The 23,032-nt window shown below is 36.4% G+C and overlaps 1 protein-coding gene across 17 annotated transcripts in view; it reads left to right on the top strand.

Moving 5' to 3' along the window:
- Positions 1–23,032, top strand: part of RALYL (RALY RNA binding protein like) — an 836,785-nt gene that overhangs the window by 758,286 nt on the left and 55,467 nt on the right. For 13 of the 17 annotated variants that reach the window (XM_027089735.1, XM_027089728.1, XM_027089721.1 and 10 more), the window contains 2 exons: positions 2,691–2,804; positions 16,317–16,489. In XM_027089735.1, the coding sequence (XP_026945536.1) occupies positions 2,691–2,804; positions 16,317–16,489 (287 nt within the window). The remainder of the gene's footprint in view (positions 1–2,690; positions 2,805–16,316; positions 16,490–23,032) is intronic. The other 4 variants (XM_027089731.1, XM_027089733.1, XM_027089732.1 and 1 more) reach the window with 2 other exon arrangements.

Below are 23,032 nucleotides of genomic sequence, written 5' to 3'. Positions count from 1 at the left end.
TTATATATATTACTCTGAGTTCACTATGTAAGAGGCTGGGTGAACTAAAAGCAGAAGCCCAATTGAGAGTGCAGTGAAAATGGATAGGAAAAGAAAGATGTGAAAAGAAAGATGTAAAAAGAAAATGGACAGGGATGTTTTATACCTAAGACTCTCCTTAACTCTGAATTGACTTTAATTTTCAAAAAAAAATATCAGAAATCCAAGTTGCAAAGATTTTTAAAATTCTAGGTTTGGAAATCTATAGTTATAAAATACACATCTATTTTGATAGAGTAAGTAAAAACAGACAGGAGCTTAATCCATGGTGCAGTGGAAAATTTGTTAACAGGAGCCCCCCAAAAGTAGAAAAAGTCAGAAAAGATTGGAAAGAGAAGTATATCAGACACAGAGGTGGCTCATACCAGCAATATCATCTGGAAACCAGACACAACAGCACAACACCATATTCCATCTATAGAAAATGAATACAACTGAAGGAGGGAGCAACAGGGCTACAACCAACTAGGCCAGGTGAGCAGGCAGCCTTCTCCCAAGCAGAGCACTGAATGCAGTAAAGAAACAACTTTCACAATTGCTCAAGAAGCAAGACTATTCCTAAGCCTTGTTTTCCAGGACCATGATGATCATTTGCTGCTAGCCATTCCAAGATTGGAGCTGGGCAGTTTGCACAGGGCTGGAGACTGATTCAACATTCCCTGGGAGGGACCAGGAAAGAGCAGATAGGATGTCTGGATTACATCCTTAGCTGTATCTAAGCTTGAATCCCATTAACTAAGTAGCCCCAAATTTTATAATGATATCGCTCTGAACTTAAAAGACATTTCACAGTGTCTACATTTCTACATAAGTCTCAATATAGTTTCTACTAAATAGGGTATTAGTGATTTGTTTAGTTATGTTTTTTTAAGGAGATAGTCAACCTCATTTCTGGGCTGAGGAGTGACTTCACTTACTAAAAAATATATCCCATTTGTTTCCAGCCACAGTCCCATTTCTCCTGCACTGAAATCTAATGTTTTAAGGTAAAATATTTTCTATTAAATTGATAGGTTTAAGTAAAACTACATGACATGCTTCCATCAAAGGAAATGAAAATCATTCTTCAAAGCTGAATCAATTTACAATTGTGACAGATGATGTTTCGAATATAGCTGTGTTTCAACAATGGCACTTTGATGTCTTAGAAATAATTGCCATAGGAGCAATTTTCTATTTTAAACCATGTTCCACTTTCAGTCTGTTTCTTCATAATAGGAACTCTCTACAGGATCGCTTATTCTTGTAGTTTTTATTTTGCTAACTACTTTGTAACATAAATAAAAATCTGCTTGTTATGAAAAATTTCTGGTTTTATAATAGAAAATGTTTTTTCATGTTTATATTGGAAAAAATCTATTCTTCCTTTGAGCAATTAGTGTATATTGATACATAATTTATCATATAGATTATATCATATGTCTTAGTTGACAACTACCTCTATTTCAAGCAAACATATATTGCCTTTAGTTTTTAACTACTTAGAAAAAAACTCTGAAGACTAAAGAATCAATCAAACTAAACACTCAATTTCTTCAGGAATATCCAAGCCAAGTTTATTATAAACTTGAAAGGAAAAGTGACAGAAAAGAATAATAGACTGAAATCAGGATCTTTACCCCAGATATTGAAGCATAGCTCTCTGCTGAGACATGGATACCCAAAAACTCACCTAATGAATGCTCATAGACAGGTTTAGCTCTTCTAGATTTATAGCTTTAAAAATCTTTGATCTCATTATTGAGGGCTCATGACAAAGTTTCCAGTGATTCTCAAAGAAATGAGAAAATAAGAACAGTGCAGTGAATTTTTCATAAACATCAACATACTTCATTGAAAGGATTGTCCTTAAAATAGGAAACTGACCTTATCTTATCATTGATAGTAGGATGTTTGTTGTGTTTAACATCCTTATTTGCCAAATTAAAAGTAGTCAACCTTGTGTTAGTTCCATTTTTAGATAGTCCCATTAAACACTCAAAACCTGGAAAAGGAGCCACGACTGTAGAAAATATCAGTGGAGACTTCAGTGAATTTCCTTTCCTTCGAAGCCCCAGGGCTTAAAAAGAGGCACACATACAACCCATTGCTGCAGTTTTTAATAAAGAAAGTAGCGAAAGTACAGCAAGTTGGAGAGAGTTCTCTAGCATTTAAGACACTTCTTTAGAGGACAAATGTTATGTCTTGGTTTCAATCAGCCACTAAGGAACTGGATTAAAAATATCACTGAAATATACATTACAACATAGTCCTCAAAGCAGTATCATAGTTCTCAAAGCATACCTGTCATGATTTAATCATTCCTCAATCTGAATCTGTCTTACAGTACAGATTTACTCTACCATTTGCACTGAATTTAGTATCTTTAGTTAGTGTATAAAACATTTCTAGATTCCTCTATCCCATTGCATAACTTTCAGTGAAAAGATTTAGTATCAAATGTTCACATCGCTGGGAATCACTGCTTGTAATTGGCAAAGTCATCCAGTATTGCAAGATCACTGGAAGCAATGAGAAACAGATAAGATTGAAAAGTATCCTATGTAATGTGACACAGTCCTGAGAAAACATGGGGTGTCTGTGAGTTGTGCTTAAGTGGGTCGTGGTGCATTTGACATTCTGTTGCATTCTTTCCCTTTTCCCCTTTCCAGTGAAATCAGATGAATTACAGACAATCAAGAAAGAATTAACCCAGATCAAAACTAAAATTGACTCCTTGTTAGGGCGCCTGGAGAAGATTGAGAAGCAGCAGAAGGCGGAGGCAGGTAAGTGAAAAAGATCTGTGGCCACAGACATGTCAGAATTAAACCATTGAAACAGTGTCAATCACAGAGACAGCACAGGCCCAGAGGGATACTGGCTGAGTTTAATAGAGTTTAGTACATTTACATGAATACAGTCTTTAAGCTTAGACTTGCAATGATGGAATCTGATTTTTAACTTTTTAGAGAAGGTGAGCCAATTTGCCTAAAATTCATATTTTTAAAAAGAAGGGAAAAAAGGAAAAGTATTTTGATGCTAATAATAAGTAACAAGTGGATCATAATTAAAAGTTTACATCTCAATATCAAGTAACCTTTAAGAAAATTAAATCAATTAATGAAATGTTCTATTGGGCTAAAATTATATTCATATTTCATTAAATTAACTGCAGCAAAATTTAACAGATTTCAAAAACCATGATTATAAAGCCTCACTCTTGCATTGCTGCAACTCTGCAAAATTCAGAACCCATTTGCAGGATCTCAGTATCAACGGTATGCCTGGCCACCCAAGGCCACATCATTTGACTTACTTCTTTAACTTAATGTACTCTCTCTTTGAATTATCTTCCCTGACCCTCATTCCATGCTAATAAAATGCTAATACCCTTTTATATGGCAACGGACAGTTTTAAAATCATACACTATGAGTACTGGCATAAACTTAGAGATGAGCTAGTTCATAATTTGCAAATTGTATTCTGCAGGGTCTTTGATGCCTCAGAGGCTCCTTGGAGATGAGATGAGTGCTGGAAGAACACCCAGGAGGCAGATGAACTCATGCCTCCTCCAAACCCAGCCTTTGCTGCAAACAGTGTAGTTCTACCTGTATATGTTTTATATATTGAGATTCAACATAAGACTTCATTTGCTAAAAGGGCTTCACTTTTTCAAAAATAAACAATACAGTTTTGAAAACCATTGATCAAATCCGGCCTCTGCATTTTACAGAGGAGAAAATGAAGTTTCAAGGAGGTAAACTGACTTTTCCATAGCCACATAAATAGTTTGTGATAGACCTAGGTTTCAAACCCAGTGAGTGAAAGCACTGCCCTTTCCAATGTTATAGGAACATTGGAACAATCTCAGGTTCCACCCATGGGCTGGTCCCAGGATTTCCCTGAAGTGAGGCTACCTGGGTAACAACTAACTGATGAGAACCACTTGGGATCTAGGGCCACTGAGTTACAACAAAGAGGAACCTGCCTGTTTGTTGACTGTATCACTGGGGAGATGACTAGAGCTTACCTTCTGGTAATGAGGCATGCAGGGTTCAAGACTGAAAAGAAGCCAGCAGTGAGGTAGTGTTACAACATAATGGGTGACAGAAATATACTGTGGTTCAAATCCTCACAACTTCTTAACCTCAGTTTTCTCATTTATAAAATGAGAACAGTAATGGCTACCTGGCAACGTGAGAAATGAGAAAAGTAGCGCATGTAAGTTGTATAGTACAGTAACTAACATAGAGTAAAGGCTCAATAATTGGTGCTATTTTGTCTTGTTAGTAACATAAACATATATAGGCAAACGAATATTTCCTACTACTATCATGCAGCCTATTTCTAAAACAATAAACCATATACCTAGCACATGGTAGATTCTCATTAACTTTTGGTAAGTTAATGTGCATTAGAAGTGGTAGATAAATAATAGATAAAATAGGCTCATTTTTATTAAAAACTTCTGTTATATTTTCTATTGAGAAAAAATATGCTGCTTACACTTCTTAAGAGAGAAATTTAGATTTTAGAAAGTTTTTTATATGCTGTCTATGGCACTAATCTAAAGTGTTGCTGGAATTGAAATACCCTGTGATGTTGCCTAAATCAATATTTCCCTTTGAGGAACTTCTGTGAAATTCATTATTATGTAAAACAACCCTTACAGCAAAGGACTTTGATAACCAATTTGCTCTTCAGTTTAAAGGATTATGGAGAACTCATTTAAATATAAATCACCTCAACGAGAAAAATGTGATCCTTATTCCATCATATTATAATTTCCAGTTTTCTGCAATGAATAATACCTTCCACATATCTTCTTAGAAGATCATCTATAAACAAGACACTAAAATTCAAAGCTTGCATTTTCTTTTCATGAAAGGCTGTCACCTTATTTCTGTACATGCTTAAACTTTCCCAGTCATGAGACAGTTATTTTTAAAATGATAGGCTTAGGCCTTTGATATTTATGTCTTTCTTACTTGAACATGTCAGGAAGAAAGTGGAATTATTTAATTTGTAATTTCAGTTTTGTAGTAATTGTCTCCTGAACAGTATTCATATTTATGGAGATAAGATGATCATTTTCTATATTTTCTTTATGAAAAGAAAGCAGGGCTGTATGGAGTCAATACTACATTATGGAAAGTGGAGAGAAATACATTAAAATTCTTTTTAATTGCTCAGTACTTCCTTATTAACTTTAAGGAGACACCCATTTTAATGTTTATTTTGTTGCAAGCCAATTATACGGTAGTTAACATTTATTCTTCACTATTGCTCTTTTATACATCTCTCATTCCCAGTTTACTCTTAGTCATTTGATGATGAAAGTTTCCAGCATAGAATAGTGGCAGGAAGGAGATGGAGGGTTACAAACAGAATAAAGCCACACAGCATGGAGCTTGTCCTGAGTTCAAGTTTCATAGGATCACTTTTTTTCTTTTTCATTTGAAGTGAATTCCTAAGCTATCAGGAATAATTGTAACGAGGTATAATGACATAATTTTGGATTCTCTGTACCTTAAATTACTGTTAATAGATGTTTGCATGGCATCCTGTCTCTTCCTTTGATGTTGTAAACTTCCTCAGAACAAGGTCATGTTTTCTCTAACTTTTATGGCTTTTCCAACACCATGTACTATGCACTGGACACGATTTAGCAGGTCATTTAACTCTTCTAGGTCTCAAGCCCCTCAAATATAAAGTAGAGGAAGGGACTATGGCCTCAAGCATATATTCCAGCTTTTAAATAATGATTAGTATGAATCTACCCTGCATATGTTATTTTTTCCTATTTGAATAATTCAAATAACATTACTTTGGGATATGGTGACTATAGATTATTGAAAACAATAAATAACACATATCAATTTAGCCTACAATTGTGCCTCATTCCTAGATAATTCTTTTAAAAGAGAATTGTAAATTGCCACATATGAAGACCACAATTTATATGTGGTTTACACAGTGATGTAAAATGACCATAAAGGGTGAAAGGAGTGAGAAGGAAAACTAAAGACTGAGTATCGTACAATGAGCAATGACATCTTTTAAAAAATCAAATTTCAGGCAAAGACTCTGTGATATGAAAAGGCAATTAGGCATTCTTTAATTCAACTTTATTCTCAGTGATGTGCTTCCTATATGACCAGCCAAACTCACTTGGACAATTCCAATGAGATTAGCCAACCTACCCTATCCATTAGACCTAACCACTAGAGATGTCACACATCAGTCCCATCAGGATAATTTCATCCTACCTATATGTTTGGTAAAAGATACAGAATTTTTTTAATAAATTAATGTCCAAGAATTAGAATGTTACAGATAAATGTCAAGATATATAACTTCTTTTGAAAAATTGGAATCTTTCAATACTGCTGCCATATTATACATGACATGCACTTTTCAGTTTGCTAATATCTTTATCCAGCCAATTCATACATTTATGTTACTTGCTTGGTCCTTGATCATATTTGTGTCTCATACTCCTATGGTAAGTTCTCTTTATATGGAGCCAAAATGGACTTTGCTTTCACTTGCTTCAGTTACTCTTTATATGTCCCCTGAAACCAAGCTTAATATCTAATCCCTTGTGGATGTATCAGCCAATTAAATATATAAAAGAGCTGTAGTATTCTCATCCTTCCAAAACTTTTGAATAGAGTCAACATAATTGGCCCATAGATGCTCAACTTAGCTGCATTCAAATCTTGGTCAAAGCATCTTTGACGTCTTCTTTTCTCTAGATAAATATCAGTAATTTCTTCAGCTGCTTCTCATTTAGTTTTGCATCTTGAAAGATTGTCATCTCTCTTCTCTAGTCACTGTATAGTTTGTCAACTACAGAGTGTGGTACTCAGAATGGAAGACATTGCTCCAGATGATCTGACTGCTGCCACCTATAACGTGGCTACTAGTTCTGTCCTGAATACCTAACTGCTATCTTACACTTTGTATTAGAATGGTGATGTGTCTGGTTACAGGTATTGGACTGAACACATGAATTGAGCTCTGCTCCCTCCTTAATCTGCATTAAAATAATGACAGGTTTAAAAAATGAAAATCCCTAGGCATAAAGAAAATGGGAACAAAATTTTAGAAGCTAAACAGCAGATGGAGAAGTGTACCTGACTTATCACATCCTAGAAATAAGTCCAGTTTTAACCACAGAACTCCAAAAGTCTCAGAATCAAAGCCATTATATTCCTCTGGAAAAGAGGGTATAAATGGCTGAAAGTCTGTTAAAGAAACAGATTCCTGTGTTACCATTCCCAACTGTCCCTGGCCCACTAGAAGCCTTGAGAAGTTTCCTCTAGAAAAGCTAAAACAGCATATCTCAGGACTAATAGACAAACAAATTTGAGAGCAGCTAAAAACAGGGAGAAAAGCAGAAGTTTGCACAATTACTACAGAAATTCCAAGCATTCTTCTCCCCTTCAGCTGCCAGACTACTGGAAAGACACTAGGAGAGGTTTTATTTGGGAATATGAGCAGCTGAAGAGAAAAGATTTAAAGATGTTGGCATGGATGCCACCCAAAGAAATAGTCAACAAGATCACCCTGCAGAAATGATATCCCCTTATACTTACAAAACTTCCCATCCATATTTTAATACCCCACTGTCAATACAAAGAGACAAGATTCACCAGATGGCAGAAAACATTTAATGTAAAAATCAAATACCAAAAAAAAGAAGAGAAAAATAATTAAAAATTGGAGGAAACAGATTGTGCAGGAAGAATAAAACTTCAAAATAAAAAAATAAATAAAAAATACCAAACCACTGATTAATACCCTAAGAAAGAAAGGGAAGGTATTGCATTCATGAAATAAGAACACAAGACTAAAACTCAGTATTTAAAGGTCAGATAAAAGAGCTTTTAGAAATTAACATAAGATAGCACAAATAAACAGGATTGAAAGACAAAATTGGGGAAACTCTCCCAGACAATACAGAAGAAAATTCAGGTGGAAAATCAGAAGGGAAGGATATGAAAGTTACTGGATGACTATCTGAAAAACAGGGTTTCAGAAAGAAGGAGAAGGAACATCCAAAAACAATTTTTTGGGGGGAAAAAATAACCAAAACTGAAGAACATAGTTAACAAGATTGAAAGGATCCACTGAGTACCTGAAACAGGGCATGAAAACAGATGTGCTTCAAAGCATAAAACTTTGATATTTCATAACATGGGGGCAAAGAGAAAATCCTACAGGCTTCCAGAGAGACAGAGAGGAAAAGAGAGAGAACAGTTTTTATATAAGGAAACAAATCAGAATGCCAATGGGCCTTTCAGCAGCCACACTAAAAGCTAGAAGGCAATGAAAACATCCTCTTGCAACCTACAATTCTATACCTAATTCCCAAACTATTAAAAAGTGAGGGTAGATTGAAGATATTTTCAGATGTACAAGGCTTAAAAAACTTACCTCCAATTCACCCTTTCTCTGATAATTACTAAAGATATACTTCACCAAAACAAGGAGTTAAACCAAGAAACAGAATAACATGACTTTCCCAAAGCAGGGAATCCAAAGGCAAAGGGAATCCTCAGGATAATGATAAAGAAGATTCTAGCATATGAGCTGTGAAAGAGACCTGGAAAATAATGAGTACAGATCAGACCTGCTCAAACGTTCTGGGAGAGACTTTTTCAAGAAGATGAAATGGATTCAGTGGCTAATAGTTGGGGAAGTGAATTGGTTGAGATGAGAGTTACACATCTGATGGAGGGACAGGTAAGTTTGTTTAAGCATATAGAAAGGAGTACATGTACTTAGTACAAGTACCAAGTTTAAAACAAACAAACAACCTAAGGCAATTTTTAATTCCAAAGAAAGTAAAATATTGTTTGGGAAAGAACAAATTATTCATTATATACTAACAAGTTAGCTGCCCAATGCATTTACATTTTTAAATTTATGTAAAAACCGAAAACTGATCTAATACAATTTACAATATAACTCTTGAGGGAGATGGGAAGTAAGTGGGGATGGGAAGTAAGCTGAATCCTCAGCTTCCCAAGGGTGATGTTAATAGATAGTGTATAAAACTAATCAAGAAATAACAATATAAACATGCTATTTAGAAATATAAGGGCACATATCTAAAAGAATCGGCTGAGTATAAAGCCCTTAAAGAGCTGGAAATGGTAAGCAAATGGGAAGAGAAAACTACTGTTTTTCATTAAAAAGTCTTGTAGAAATATTTAACTACAAAAATTAAATGTTTTAAAGAAGCTCAATTTACAGGGGAAAAAAGAGATTGAGTTGTCTCTAGCAAATGGATCAAAACTTTTCCAACTGCTTCCTAGAGAGCTCCAGTGGCCATCCCTCAGATAAGTGTCACTGGACACTTGCTAAAAATGGCAAGGAAGACTTCATTCAAGACTACTGTAATAGAGGTCAAAACTATTGTAATAGGGGATGGAAATTGAACTCAGCTCTACCAAAACAAAAGGTAGGAGGGTTTTTAAATGCAAGAGTGAGCTGACTGAAAAGTATTAGAGGATGTTAGTAGGGAGGTTGATCAATATGATGAGGCCATCCATGTTTGCTGATTGACTCTATGGAAGTTAGGCTCCTACTGGCCCACAGAGACTGGGAGCCAGGAGTCCTATCTTTTTCTGATGATTACATGTCAAAGGGGGAGCCTCCAGGTCTTGAAAAGACATGCCTGGTTATAAAAGATATACAACTCAAAGGGGCATAGAAAGAATTTACAGGCACAAGGTTTCTAAAGTAAATGCTGTAAGAAAAAGGAGGTCAGGGCCCATAATCAGAATGGAGTCTGTCAAAAGTGCAGTCAAGCTGATGGGAATGTTAAGGCTTTCTTAGTAACAACTCAATCATAGTCTTTAAAAATTGAACTCTTTCTCCTCTAAATATACTCTTCTCTCTGCACCCTGCCTCTGTCACATCACCATTACATAAATCCTGTCAATCACATTGCCAACCTTGATATCATCTTCCATTCCTACTATAGCCAGTATTGCAAAATCTGGCTTTTGGCATCTTTTTACTCCATCCTTTCTATTTTCTCAGTGGTACTGCTGATACTCAAGCTCGCTCACTTGCTCTATTGCAGTCACCTTATTTTTTTTAAGAACTTTTAGCTGTTCTTTACACTTCTAATTCCTCCCTAATTCATCTACCTTGGGGCAAATAGACTTACACTACTAAAACATCCGAGGCCCCAGACTTGGGAATCAAACAGAACTAGGTTCACATCCTACTAGAGACCTAGTCCCAAAACTTACTACCTGCATAAAATTTGGAAAGGTCGTTATAAAATTTATAAAATGGGTAAAATAATGTCTATTCCTTAAAATTATTGTGAGATTTAAATAAACACAATATCTTAGTAATTTTTTAAGTGATTTATATTGAATCTATGGTCACCTCAACTATCGAGGATACTTCTTGTGAACAACTTTGAGGACTTTTTCACCAGGAGTGTACTTATGTAACTGGTATGTTAATCTAAAGGCATTCTTCCTGCATACCTTTCCTGATGCTCATTTATGTCATTGTTAGTGACACCAGCCATAATAAGTGCATCTTTCTAAATGGCATTTACTGGAATCATTGAGTTAAATTCATATTATACACAGGTATTGTAGAATTTTTTAAAACAATACAGTTTATACTGCAATGTGAAAACAATAGTTTGAGGCTACTAGCTGGCTCTGATGAATAATGTGACTGTTTTTATATCAACATCCTTTCTAACCATCTGCTAAGTACAATACAGCTAGCAATTAGCTAGCAATTAAGCCAGTATGTCAAAAAACTTAATTGCCAACTCAACCAATTTTCAAAGTTATATTAATGATAATAGCTCTACAGCAAAGTGAATTTAATAAAAACGCTTTGAACATAAATCCCAACAATTCTAACTTGCCTTCTAAATCATATATACATGATGAAATAGAAATGAGAGGTACAGAAAAAAATATTTGAATATGAGGATTAAAATTTTATATCAAATTCTTTCCTTTTAGGGCTTTTTAAAGCCTGAGGCATTTTCCTTTAAACAGAAGTATTTACCTGTCACTTGCACTTCGTTTCCTTTGATAGCCATTGTTTAGTTTGAACATGTGCTTTTAACTAAGCAAATTTCTTCATTCTTGAATTTAAAATTGTCTGGTTCTTCCCTCCTACACGTTGGTGGGAATGTAAGTTGGTGCAGCCACTGTGGAAAACAGTATGGAAGTTCTTCAGAAAACTAAAAATAGAATTACCATATTATCCAGCAATCCTACTCCTGGGCATACATCAGACAAAACTATATTTCAGAGAGATATATGTACCGCTATGTTCATAGCAGCACTATTCGCAATAGCCAAGACATGGAAACAACATAAATGTCAATCAACAGATGAATGGATAAAGAAGATGTGGTACATATATACAATGGAATACTACTCAGCCATTAAAAAGAATGAAATAATGCCATTTACAGCAACATGGATGCAACTAGAGATTCTCATACTAAGTGAAGTCAGAAAGAGAAAGATAAATACCATATGATATCACTTATACATGGAATCCAAAATATGACACAAATGAACCTATCTAGGAAATGGAAACAGAACCATGGACATAGAGAACAGACTGGTGGTTGCCAAGGGGGTGGGGGTTGGAGAAGGGATGGAGTGGGAGGCTGGAGTTAGCAGATGTAGGCTTTTATATATAGGATGGATAACAGAAGGTCCTACAGTATAACACAGAGAACTATGCTCAATATCCTATGATAAACCATAACGAAAAAGAAGAGTTACAAATAGAATGTATATATAATTGAATAATTTTGCTGCACAGAAGTAATTAACACAACATTGTAAACCAACTATATTTCAGTAAAAATAATTTTTAATTTAAAATAATTAAAACCTCAAAAAAAATTGTCTGGTTCCTGAAGAGATTCAAAACACTCCCCTGGGGCTTCCCTGGAGGCGCAGTGGTTGAGAGTCCGCCTGCCAATGCAGGGGACATGGGTTCGTGCCCCGGTCTGGGAGGATCTCACATGCCGCGGAGCGGCTAGACCCCTGAGCCATGGCCACTGGGCCTGCACGTCCCTAGCCTGTGCTCCGCAGCGAGAGAGGCCACAACTGTGAGAGACCCCGCATACCGCAAAAAAAAAAAATCTAAAATTAACGCACTTTTCTCACAAAAGAAATGTTGTGGTTGCCCCTCACTCTGACCTAAAAAGTCAACAAAGACTCAAAATAATGCCACTGTTCAAAGGCAGTCCTCCTCCTGCAAGCACCTGAAGACTTCATAGTTTATTTTTCTCCTGGAGACTTGTCAGTTATAAACATGAACAATTTTCCTTTCAGAAATTCTCATACCTCACGATTGATTTTGCCTTAGTGGTGTGGGGCTCTTGTGTAGAATGTTTCAAGGAGGTTTCTTTTAGTTTCTTTGAATTTGTATTTTTGCTACCATGGTGCCAAATTCAAAAATCACTGTGACTCTATGAAAAGAATTTGATACCCAGACATTTATTTTTGTTTTTTTAGTTCCACAAAAATTCATGAATATATTCAACAAATATTTAATTTACATGTAAGCCTCTGAGCCACCAGGGATACAAAAACGTATAAAAAGTTTTCTGCCCCAAAGAAGCTTCAGTAGTAGAGACACAAATGCATGCATGCGTGTGCATGCACACACTCACTCAACAATAAAAAGTAAAAGTGAGAAGTAGAAAAAGAATTATGCAGATAAAGAGACTGTTATGAAGTTAAGAATAAACTAAAAAACTAACAACTACTAATAAACTACTCATTTCTAATAGAAGTAGAATTAGATAATTATTCATAAAAATAGAACAAGTTGCTTTGTTTCTTTCTATTTCAACAAGATAATAACTGGATCAAAACTGCTTGGTAAACTGTGAACCAACAGTTTTATAAACAAGATATGCTTTCATGTGTGATTTTTTTTTCATGAAACCTATCACTGCTTAGTGATTATAACATTTCCCATTGAGATAATGACAAAAATCTATGGTGGCCACATTACTAAAGCACAGACTGAGTGTATTTCTGTTAAACTCCTATGAATCAATTGCCATTATAATTAAGCTTTTTTTCTCAACCCAGATAATGTCTTCCATGCGGCTAGCTTTCTAATTAATGAATGGATGAATGAGGATGTTATAGGATGTTTTTGCAATGAACTATATTAATACACAACTGCCTTTGAAATAGGTCATCAGAGGAATTACAGGTATGTTGTATATTAATACACAAAACAGAGTAACTTAAAACACTATGTCTGGGCTTCCCTGGTGGCGCAGTGGTTGAGAGTCCGCCTGCTGATGCAGGGGACACGGGTTTGTGCCCCGGTCCGGGAAGATCCCACATGCCGCAGGGCGTCTGGGCCCGTGAGCCATGGCCGCTGGGCCTGCGCGTCTGGAGCCTGTGCTCTGCGGCGGGAGAGGCCGGAGCGGTGAGGGGCCCGCGTACCACAAAAAAAAAACACTATGTCTGTCTAAACAGAAATTAAGGGACCACATCAAAGCCAAAATTGTCTTTGTAATATATGATTCTTAATGATCAGTAGTGATGAATTATTTTGATATGGACAACTTATCTATAGCAATCAAGTAATCAATATAGATTCAACTCAAGAACTATTTAGAACCTCTTAAGAGAACATGTTTTTGTGCCCTTTATAGTTTAAAAAATGCATTCACCTCTTTTTCCTCATTTGAGCATACTGTAGCCTTCTGAAAGATATCATCTTTATGCTCATCTTTCAGAAAAGAAAATTACAGTTAATAGAACTAGTAATTAGCAAAAGTGTGGATCTCAAATCTTATATTCTCTCTAATACCTTATCTCTTCTCTGTATAAGGCATTCAATGAAGGGTACAGAGAACATCAAAATATTTCTTGATAACTGACTAGTATTGCACTTTTCACTTTATAAAAGATTGATATCTTTATTATCCCCTTAGAGTGTGATAATGACCTTTTGAGGCAATAGCTCAAGTTTCAAGAAAGCTTAAACACTAATGAGAAAAGGAGAAGACAACAACAGAACTATCTGATACACATTTTGGTTGATGAAAAGAGGAGGGATTGTATTCAGCTAAGAAGATCAAGAAAGTCAACTTGGATTCCAAAGATAACTGAATCAAATTGTTACACAAAGCCAAATGAGGACTATACAACTCCGAGATCTGGTCCTACATATATTCTCTGAAAATCCATTACACCTTTTGGACCAGAGATTTTCTAGAGAAAAAAAAAAAAAAGAAACAATATAACTTTCAACATCAAAAAGTGACGGTTCTTAGAGAACATATATTTCTGAAGTCATTAGAGAAGAAATAGATATGCCAGACCAAATGAATTTCCAATATAATGTGAATTTTAACCAGAAGCCCATTTGTGTGTTATAACAAAAGAATAAACACAATGACTTAAAATTGAGAAAGTTTGACTTTAGGAAAAGTTGTAATATTAGGGACATGTTTTATAGAATAATAATTATCCAATCCCAGACCTTCATTCCTTTTTCTTTCTTAAAATACCAACACCAGGACTTGAGAGTCAGGGCATTTGAACCACCAACATAGTGACCCAGAGCGGCTAGAAGTGAGGGGGTCACGTGATAAGTACAAAAACCTCTTTTAGGAGAAAGAGTGGAAGATCACACTACAGTAGCCAAATCCATGTGTCTTCCAGGATCAGCGATACAGAGGCAACAAGGTGGAGCATAAGGCATGATTAATATCAGAGGATTCCAAACTTTTCAGTGCTCTCACTAGTCTGCCCATCACAGCTTTTTTTTTTAATTAAAATATAGTTGATTTACAATATTGTGTTAGTTTCAGGTGTACAGCAAAGAACAGAAAAAAAATGGTCTGGAACTGAACCCTGAACCCGCAATATCTCCTTGGAGTTATGCCTGTATTTATATAAGTAACTATTACTACAATTTTAAACAATTTATAGGAGAGGATATCTTCTTACTTATACATAATGTTTATCCATTTATTGATTTACATATTAGTTATGTTTGAAAAGATTTGTGCTGAGTCAAAATGTATATAACAATGCTTATTTTCCTTTTAACTCACATTACAAAAACTACCAAGAATGAATACCCCAAAATATTTTGTCTCTGTAAACTTTCCTTATTGCTGTAAAATATAAATAAATAAACTCAAAGTGCAACATCTTTTAAAACTCGAATAATGGGATAATCATCTGATAAAATAATAATAATCAAAATGAGTGTGAAAAGCACATAGCTTTTGACATAGTCATGTACACATGGCAATAAGAGAAGGAGGTACATAAGATAATCTCATTTATTCAATACCCAGTGCTTCTTGGTATTTTCACAAGAGAAGAAAACCAACCACTAGGGGAAATAATTATTATGTTGTCAGCATAATTCCCATTTGGGCACATTTCTGTGAACGAAATGCACACACCCTGGCATTAGAGGGAATTCCATTAATGTAGAATGTAGCTTCATTTGTTGAGCACTTACTATTTGCAAATCACTAAACTAAACACTTTGATTTACTACTCCAGGCCCTGAAAGTTAAAATCTCTCTATCCTGATTGCGTGGATGAGAAAACTGAGGCACAAGGAGGGTTTATCATTTCAGCGTCGCAAAGCTTGTAAATGATGAAGCTCGACATTGAACACGGGCTCTCTTACACCAGAATTTTATTCTTAACCCTTGTGGTTAACCACATCTACCAACAGAATTTAGAGTAAAATATCAAAGGATTGTTCACATGAACATGTTGTTGACGGCCAACATATCTGCTTTTGTACTTTTTTCCTCAGTGAGTTTTTGTCTTCTTCACTTAAGTTTGAACTTGTCAGTGAGAGCATTCTTCATCCTCCTTCCTTGAGTGAACACATTCTATGTTTTATCTGATTTTCTTTTTTTTTTTTTTTTTTGCTGTATTTTCTCCTTAGAGAGGACATCCTTATCAGAAAGAACTATATATAACCAGAAAGATCAATCTGTTTATGTAAATCTTTGTTTCCTTATATACAAGTACCATCGGCATTCCCCAATTTTTTTGCTAATTCTGTTAAAAAATAATATGCTTACATGTAAATACACAGAGATATGAACATAAGTTACATGACTGAATAAATTCAACCTTAACATAATTTACTTTATCTTCCTCACACAATAGTACAGAGTTTACCCATTCATAGACTGTTTTTTCATGGTTTATCCAAATGGCTCATGAGCAACCCAAAGTAGTAGTCATTTGCTTTTTCCCCCCTCCACCAGAAGCTCAGAAGAAGAAATTGGAAGAGAGTATAGAGCTGATCCAAGATGAATGTGTGTCAGAGAATGCAGATCACTCTACAGAGGAGCCTGCTGAAGGAGGGCCAGATGCCGATGGAGAAGAGATGACTGATGGGATAGAGGAGGACTTCGATGAAGATGGGGGTCATGAGCTGGTAGGAACTAAACATTTGGTGTCCACACCCTTTGGTAATAGTACCAGCATGTCAGCGACTCATTCATTCTAAAATATAGATTAATTATTGGGGGCTTATTTCTTTCTTACATGCACATATTTAAGGCAAACTCAGGCAGTGCTTTGCACATAATAAGTGCTCAATATATTTTTGCTAATTTAAAATATGAGGGAATAAATGAATGAACAGGAATATTATATATGAGATTAGGTATATTTACAGCCTCATATGAAAGATTCTCTTTCTCAAATGCTTCATCATGAAAGGAATCTTGTGTTTGTGCAGTTACACATGAACTGTACGTGGGTATAATATCCTGGTAACAAAACAACAATTTACTGGACGATACATGGTTCCCCTCTTATTTAGTAGTGTCACTCACTGATGATAATTATATTAGTTATAAGGCCAACAGCCCTTTTTACACTCTGCTCACTACAATGATCCTTCAGTGTATAGCCAGTTTATCATCTTCAGTGCCTGTGCTGCTTGATAACCAGTTTTTATGAGTTGCGGATTTGACTGAGACTTGATTCTTTACATGTTTTGTTTTCCCCAATGTTGTAATCATTATACTGGTCATTTCCAGATGTTCTTTCCTGTATAAACACACCAGGGACTTGGTAAATATATGCTGATGAGAATGCTACTCCTCATATTTTATCAGCCATGAAATTAAATATACTATCTTAAAGGGACTGACTAATAAGAATAAGGCAAATGTGTGTGTATGTGTGTGTGTGTTGCCAGCTCTCAAGTATCTATGGACTGATTGCATTAAACTTGACTTATCCTAGGTAATATCAGATTCCAATTTGTTTTATTACCTACTGTTATTTAACTGATTTTGTCATGGTTGTTATTTTGGCATGGTAACTAACCTATCCCTAGTTTCATTTATGGAATTCTATATTGATTTTTAACATTCCAGCTGTTTAAATTGCATGGTACCTTTATTTAAACTTTTCAGATATGAGCCTTTAACAACCACCCTTATTTTTACAAAAGTCTGTATCAGTTTGAAGGACTTGAGTACCTATTTTTAGATCTAGAGTCTGTTGAGCAGGGACTAGAATGAAAGACTAACAAGTTTCTCAGCTTCTCCTTAGGCAGGACTTTAATCCAACAACATAAGTTCCCCAAGCCATTCTAATCAGACTTTTGCTGTCACCGTCTCATTGTGACTGCTTTTGTTGAGATCTCTGGAGGCCTCCATGTTGCCATTACCAATGGTTGCCTCTCCGTTCTTATTTTAATTAACCTGTCAGCAGAATTTGGCTGAAAACTGCTTAGGAGAATTTCTCAGAATACTAGTTGTTCATTCTCATTCACCCGTGCTAGAAACTTTCCCTCCATATTCCCACTAAATAATGGAATAGCCCAGGACTTTGTCATGGGCCACCTTCTCTTTATACACACTTTCACAAGGTAACTTCATCAAACACCGGAGCTTTGAGTATTATTTATAGGCCAAAGATTCCTAAATCTATATTTCTACTTTTCATCTCTTCCTGGAATTCTAATCTCAAGTAGATGCCTCTCTCCTCATAAATGTTCAATAAACAATTGAAACCTAACATGCCAGAAACATTCTTGATTATTTCCAGCCATCTTATTACTTTCCAGCTTTCCTCTTTCTGGTAAACAGCATCATTATCCACACAGTTGTTAAAAACCAAAAAGACGACGATTACCTTTGATTCGCTCCACCTTCCCCCATACATTCTACCTCCAAATCATAGCCCAAAGCTAGTTACATCTCCACTACAGCTAAACTGACTTTTTTGCTTCAGCCCATTCAATCCATTCTCCACATAAAGGGATAAAAATCTTTTTAAACTGTATACCAGATAATGCTACTCCCTTGCTCAAAACCCTACAGTGCTTTTATCACACTTAGAATCAAAATCCCTAAGTGCATGAATTTAAATTGAAATTGGGTGGAAGATGCCAGGAGAGAGAGAGAGAGAACTTGCTGAGGAGAAAGAAAGTCCCCAGTGCTGACGGGAAAGGGATTTAGGACACAGTTGTATGTATAGGCTGACCTTCGACGTGAAGAGGGACACTCTTTCATTGCAAAAAACTGTAGTAAGCCTGAGGATTTGGTGGCAGGTGCTTAAGGGAATTCAAGCATGAACTGTAAGTCAGAGGGTGATAATCTCTGGAGAGTGAGGAGAGATTGGCATTGTCACATATTTAAGGAGAAAGGTGAAGATTTGAAGAAGCGAGTATGGAAAACATAGAACATCACTAATTTGGAAAACATAAAGATTGACGGTTAGTGTCCACAGCCAGCTGAGGCTAGAGACCAAGAATTAAAGAGTAGTAGTTTGCAAACTTTAAGGTGCATCAGAATAACCTGGAGTTTGTTAATTCCCATTCCAGATGGTTAAAACACATATTGCTGTCCCATTCCAAGAGTTTCGGATTCAGTATGCTGAGTGTGTCTGGGAATTCACATTTCTAATGGGTTTCCAAGTCATGCTGATGCAGCCAGTCTGGGGTTCTCTTTGAGAACCACTGTTGATCAGGGAAGGAGGGGAACATACAAGGGGGCTGAGAAGGAGAAAACAGAGGCACGAAGGGAATAGAAATCCTTATATCATTAAGGACCAGAGGAAAGGAAAGGAAATGAATAAGAGAAAAGCAATTGTTGTACTCAGAGACTGAGATATTTCAGAGGAGTGACAGGTGATGAGAAAATCCATGGGAGGGGGGGATGGAAGTGGGATCATAAGAAAAGTCACTGCATATGAAGAATTCAAGGAACTGAGAGGCTCAGATGTAAGATAGCTCATCTACATGTGCATGAAATCACTCCAAATATCAGATAGAAGTACAAGGGTAAGACAGCTATGAAAAGTCAGCTGTCATGAAAGAGATAGCAAGGCCCATTTTAGTCCCAGATCTGTCACTATCCAATCCAATCGATTCACCTTAAACATAACTTCTCTGAGTCTCAACTTTCTTATCTACAAAATAGTAAGGTTAGGTCAGAAATTTCTAAAATCCATTTTGTTTGATCTTTCCTCTGAGTGAGTCTGTGTTCCAGGAACACCATGTCTGAAAGAGCAAGGGTTGAGCATGCAGCCAAGGGAACAAAACCAAACCATGGTGTTTGGTTTATGTTCTAAACACACAGAAAGTAACTGATCAGAACTATTTCTGCCTGAATGTTCTCAGGTTTTCTCCCTCAACTCCAGCATTATAATTGGGGGTTTAGCTAATTGGAGGTAAGGATACTATCTCTAGTATCTCATTTCATTTCTAAAACTTGGAAAACAATGAGTGAGGGTGAGTGTAGTACTCAGTCCCTGCAGTCTAAATGGAGACAGGGGAGTCCCTCCCAGTGACTGGCCAAGAGAAAATTCCCTGTTCTGGTGTCTACTATTTTCTCTTTTCCAGACCACATGAACAAAATCATCCTTGGTTCCTGAAAAGGAAATTAAAAACACAAATCTTCTCTTTTTGAAGAATGGGTATGATTACAGATTCGGCAAGGATACAGTATAATTAGGTCTTTAGCACATACAGTAGCAACCAAAAGGAAGAACTGGCATCCACGTGCTCAGTCAGCTGCTCAAAGAAAATCTGAAATGAATGGGAAACAAGACTTGTATCTGAAGCAAAGGAGATCCAGCAAAATGTGATAATGGGACAGCCATAAGTGGTGGCACCCCTTGTGGAGCATGCGGGAAGCTGCTCCATATATTGCCTAGATCTAAATATCCAGTTAGTGAAATCGATTTCCATTAAGCAATCCATTCAACTAACGTTCAGGTGCCTACTGTGTGAATCAGATGCTACAAAAATTGTACAGATAACTAAAACTATTGCTTTATGTGTAAAATGAAATGTTTAAGTAAATGGTTCTTTTTCTCAAGTAGCTTAGTGCCTTAGAGAAGACTGATTTCCTCATGTACTTGGACTTTCATAATTTATAAGAAGCAAACCAGGGCTAGAAATCTGTGATTCTATAATAATCTATGCCTATATATTTCATTAGTGCCTATCAATTAAGACTTGAATATATTTAAAATTGAACTCTATATTGATGCATTATACATACACTATTAAACTGTTACCATACTCATTTCTGAATAAATCTATTAGCAAATATTTATTGATTGACCACTAATGAGATTTTTGCTATGGGAATAAAGAAGGAAATCATATTTCTTCCACCAAAAAGGCTATCAAGAACTCAACTTGTTTCAAAATGGCAGAGTAGAAGGACGTGCTCTCACTCCTTCTTGCAAAAACACCCAAATCACAACTAACTGCTGAACAATCATTGACAGGAAGACACTGGAACTCACCAAAAATGATATCCCACATCCAAAGACAAAGGACAAGCCACAATGAGATGGTAGGAGGGGCACAATCACAATAAAATCAAATCCCATAACTGCTGGGTAGGTGACTCACAAACTGGAGAACACTTACACCACAGAAGTCCACCAACTGGAGTGAATGTTCTGAGCCCCACGTCAGGCTTTGGAACATGGGGGTTTGGCAACAGGAGGAGGAATTCCTAGAGAATCAGACTCTGAAGGCTACCAGGATTTGATTACAGGACTTTAACAGGAATGTGGGAAACAGAGACTCCACTCTTGGAGGGCACACACAAAGTAGTATGTAATTGGGACCCAAGGGAAAGAGCAGTGACCCCATAGGAAACTGCAGCAGACCTACCTGCAAGGGTTGGTGAGTCTCCTGCAGAGGTGGGGGCTGGCTTTGTCTCACCGTGAGGACAAGGACACTGGCAGCAGAAGTACTGGGAAGTGCCCTTGGAGTGAGCCCACCCAGAGTCCACCATTAGCCCCTGTAGGCTCCAGTGTTGGGTTGTCTCAGGCCAAACAACGAACAGAGAGGAAACTCAGCCCCACCAATCAGCAGACAAAAGGATTAAAGTTTTACTGAGCTTTGACCAACAGAACAACAGCCAGCTGTGCCCACCACCAGTCCCTCCCATCAGGAAAATTACACAAGCCTCTTAGATAGCTTCATCCACCAGAGAGCAGACAGCAGAAGCAAGATGAACTACAATCCTGCAGCTTGTGAAACAAAAACCACATTCACAGAAAGATAGACAAGATGAAAAGGCAGAGGGCTATTTATCAGATGAAAGAACAAGATAAAACCCCAGAAAAACAACCAAATGAAGTGAGATAGGCAACCTTCCAGAAAAAGAATTCAGAATAATGATAGTGAAGATGATACAGGACCTCGGAAAAAGAATGGAGGAAAAGATCGAGAAGATGAAAGAAATGTTTAACAAAGATCTAGAAGAATTAAAGAACAAGCAAACAGAGATGAACAATACAATAACAAAATGAAAAATACACTAAAAGGAATTGATAGCAGAATAACTGAGGCAGAAGAATGGATAAGTGACCTGGAAGACAAAATGGTGGAATTCACTGCTGCAGAACAGAATAAAGAAAGAAAGAATGAAAAGAAATGAAGACAGCCTAAGAGACCTCTGGGACAACATTAAACACAACAACATTCACATTATAGGGGTCCCAGAAAGAGAAGAGAGAGAGAAAGGACCAGAGAAAATATTTGAAGACATTATAATTGAAAATTTCCCTAACATGGGAAAAGAAATAGCCAACCAAGTCCAGGAAGTGCAGAGTCCCATACAGGATACCGCCAAGGAGAAGCACACTGAGACACATATTAATTAAACTGGTTAAAATTAAAGGCAAAGAAAAATTATTGAAACCAGCAAGGGAAAAATGACAAATAAAATACAATGGAACTCCGATAAGATTAACAGCTGTTTCCTCAACAGAAACTCTACAAGGCAGAAGGGAGTAGCATGATATACTTAAAGTGATGAAAGGGAGGAAACTACAACCAAGATTACTCTACCCGGCAAGGATCTCATTCAGATTCGATGGAGAAATCAAAAGCTTTACAGACAAGCAAAAGCTAAGAGAATTCAGCACCACCAAACCAGCTCTACAACAAATGCTAAAGGAACTTCTCTAAATGGGAAACACAAGAGGAGAAAAGGACCTACAAAAACAAACCCATAACAGTTAAGAAAATGGTAATAGGAACATACATATCGATAATTACCTTAAAAGTGAATGGATTATATGCTCCAACCAAAAGACACAGGCTTGATGAATGGATACAAAAACAAGACCCATATATATGCCCTCTGCAATAGACCCACTTCAGACCTAGGGACACATACAGACTGAAAGTGAGGGGATGAAAAAAGATATTCCATGCAAATGGAAATCAAAAGAAAGCTGGAGTAGCAATACTCATATCACATAAAATAGACTTTAAAATAAAGAATGTTACATGAGACAAGGAAGGACACTACATAATGATCAACAGATCAATCCAAGAAAAAGATATAACAATTATAAATATATATGCACCCAACGTAGGAGCACCTCAATACATAAGGCAACTGCTAACAGCTATAAAAGAGGAAATTGACAGTAACACAATAATAGTGGGGGAATTTAACACTTCACTTACACTCCAAACAGAAAA

Source organism: Aethalodelphis obliquidens, unplaced genomic scaffold, assembly GCF_003676395.1.
Source record: "Aethalodelphis obliquidens isolate GAN/ISIS:26980383/991018 unplaced genomic scaffold, ASM367639v1 scaffold68, whole genome shotgun sequence".
Classification (NCBI taxonomy): domain Eukaryota; kingdom Metazoa; phylum Chordata; class Mammalia; order Artiodactyla; family Delphinidae; genus Aethalodelphis; species Aethalodelphis obliquidens.
This window is presented reverse-complemented; position numbering and strand designations above follow the sequence as displayed.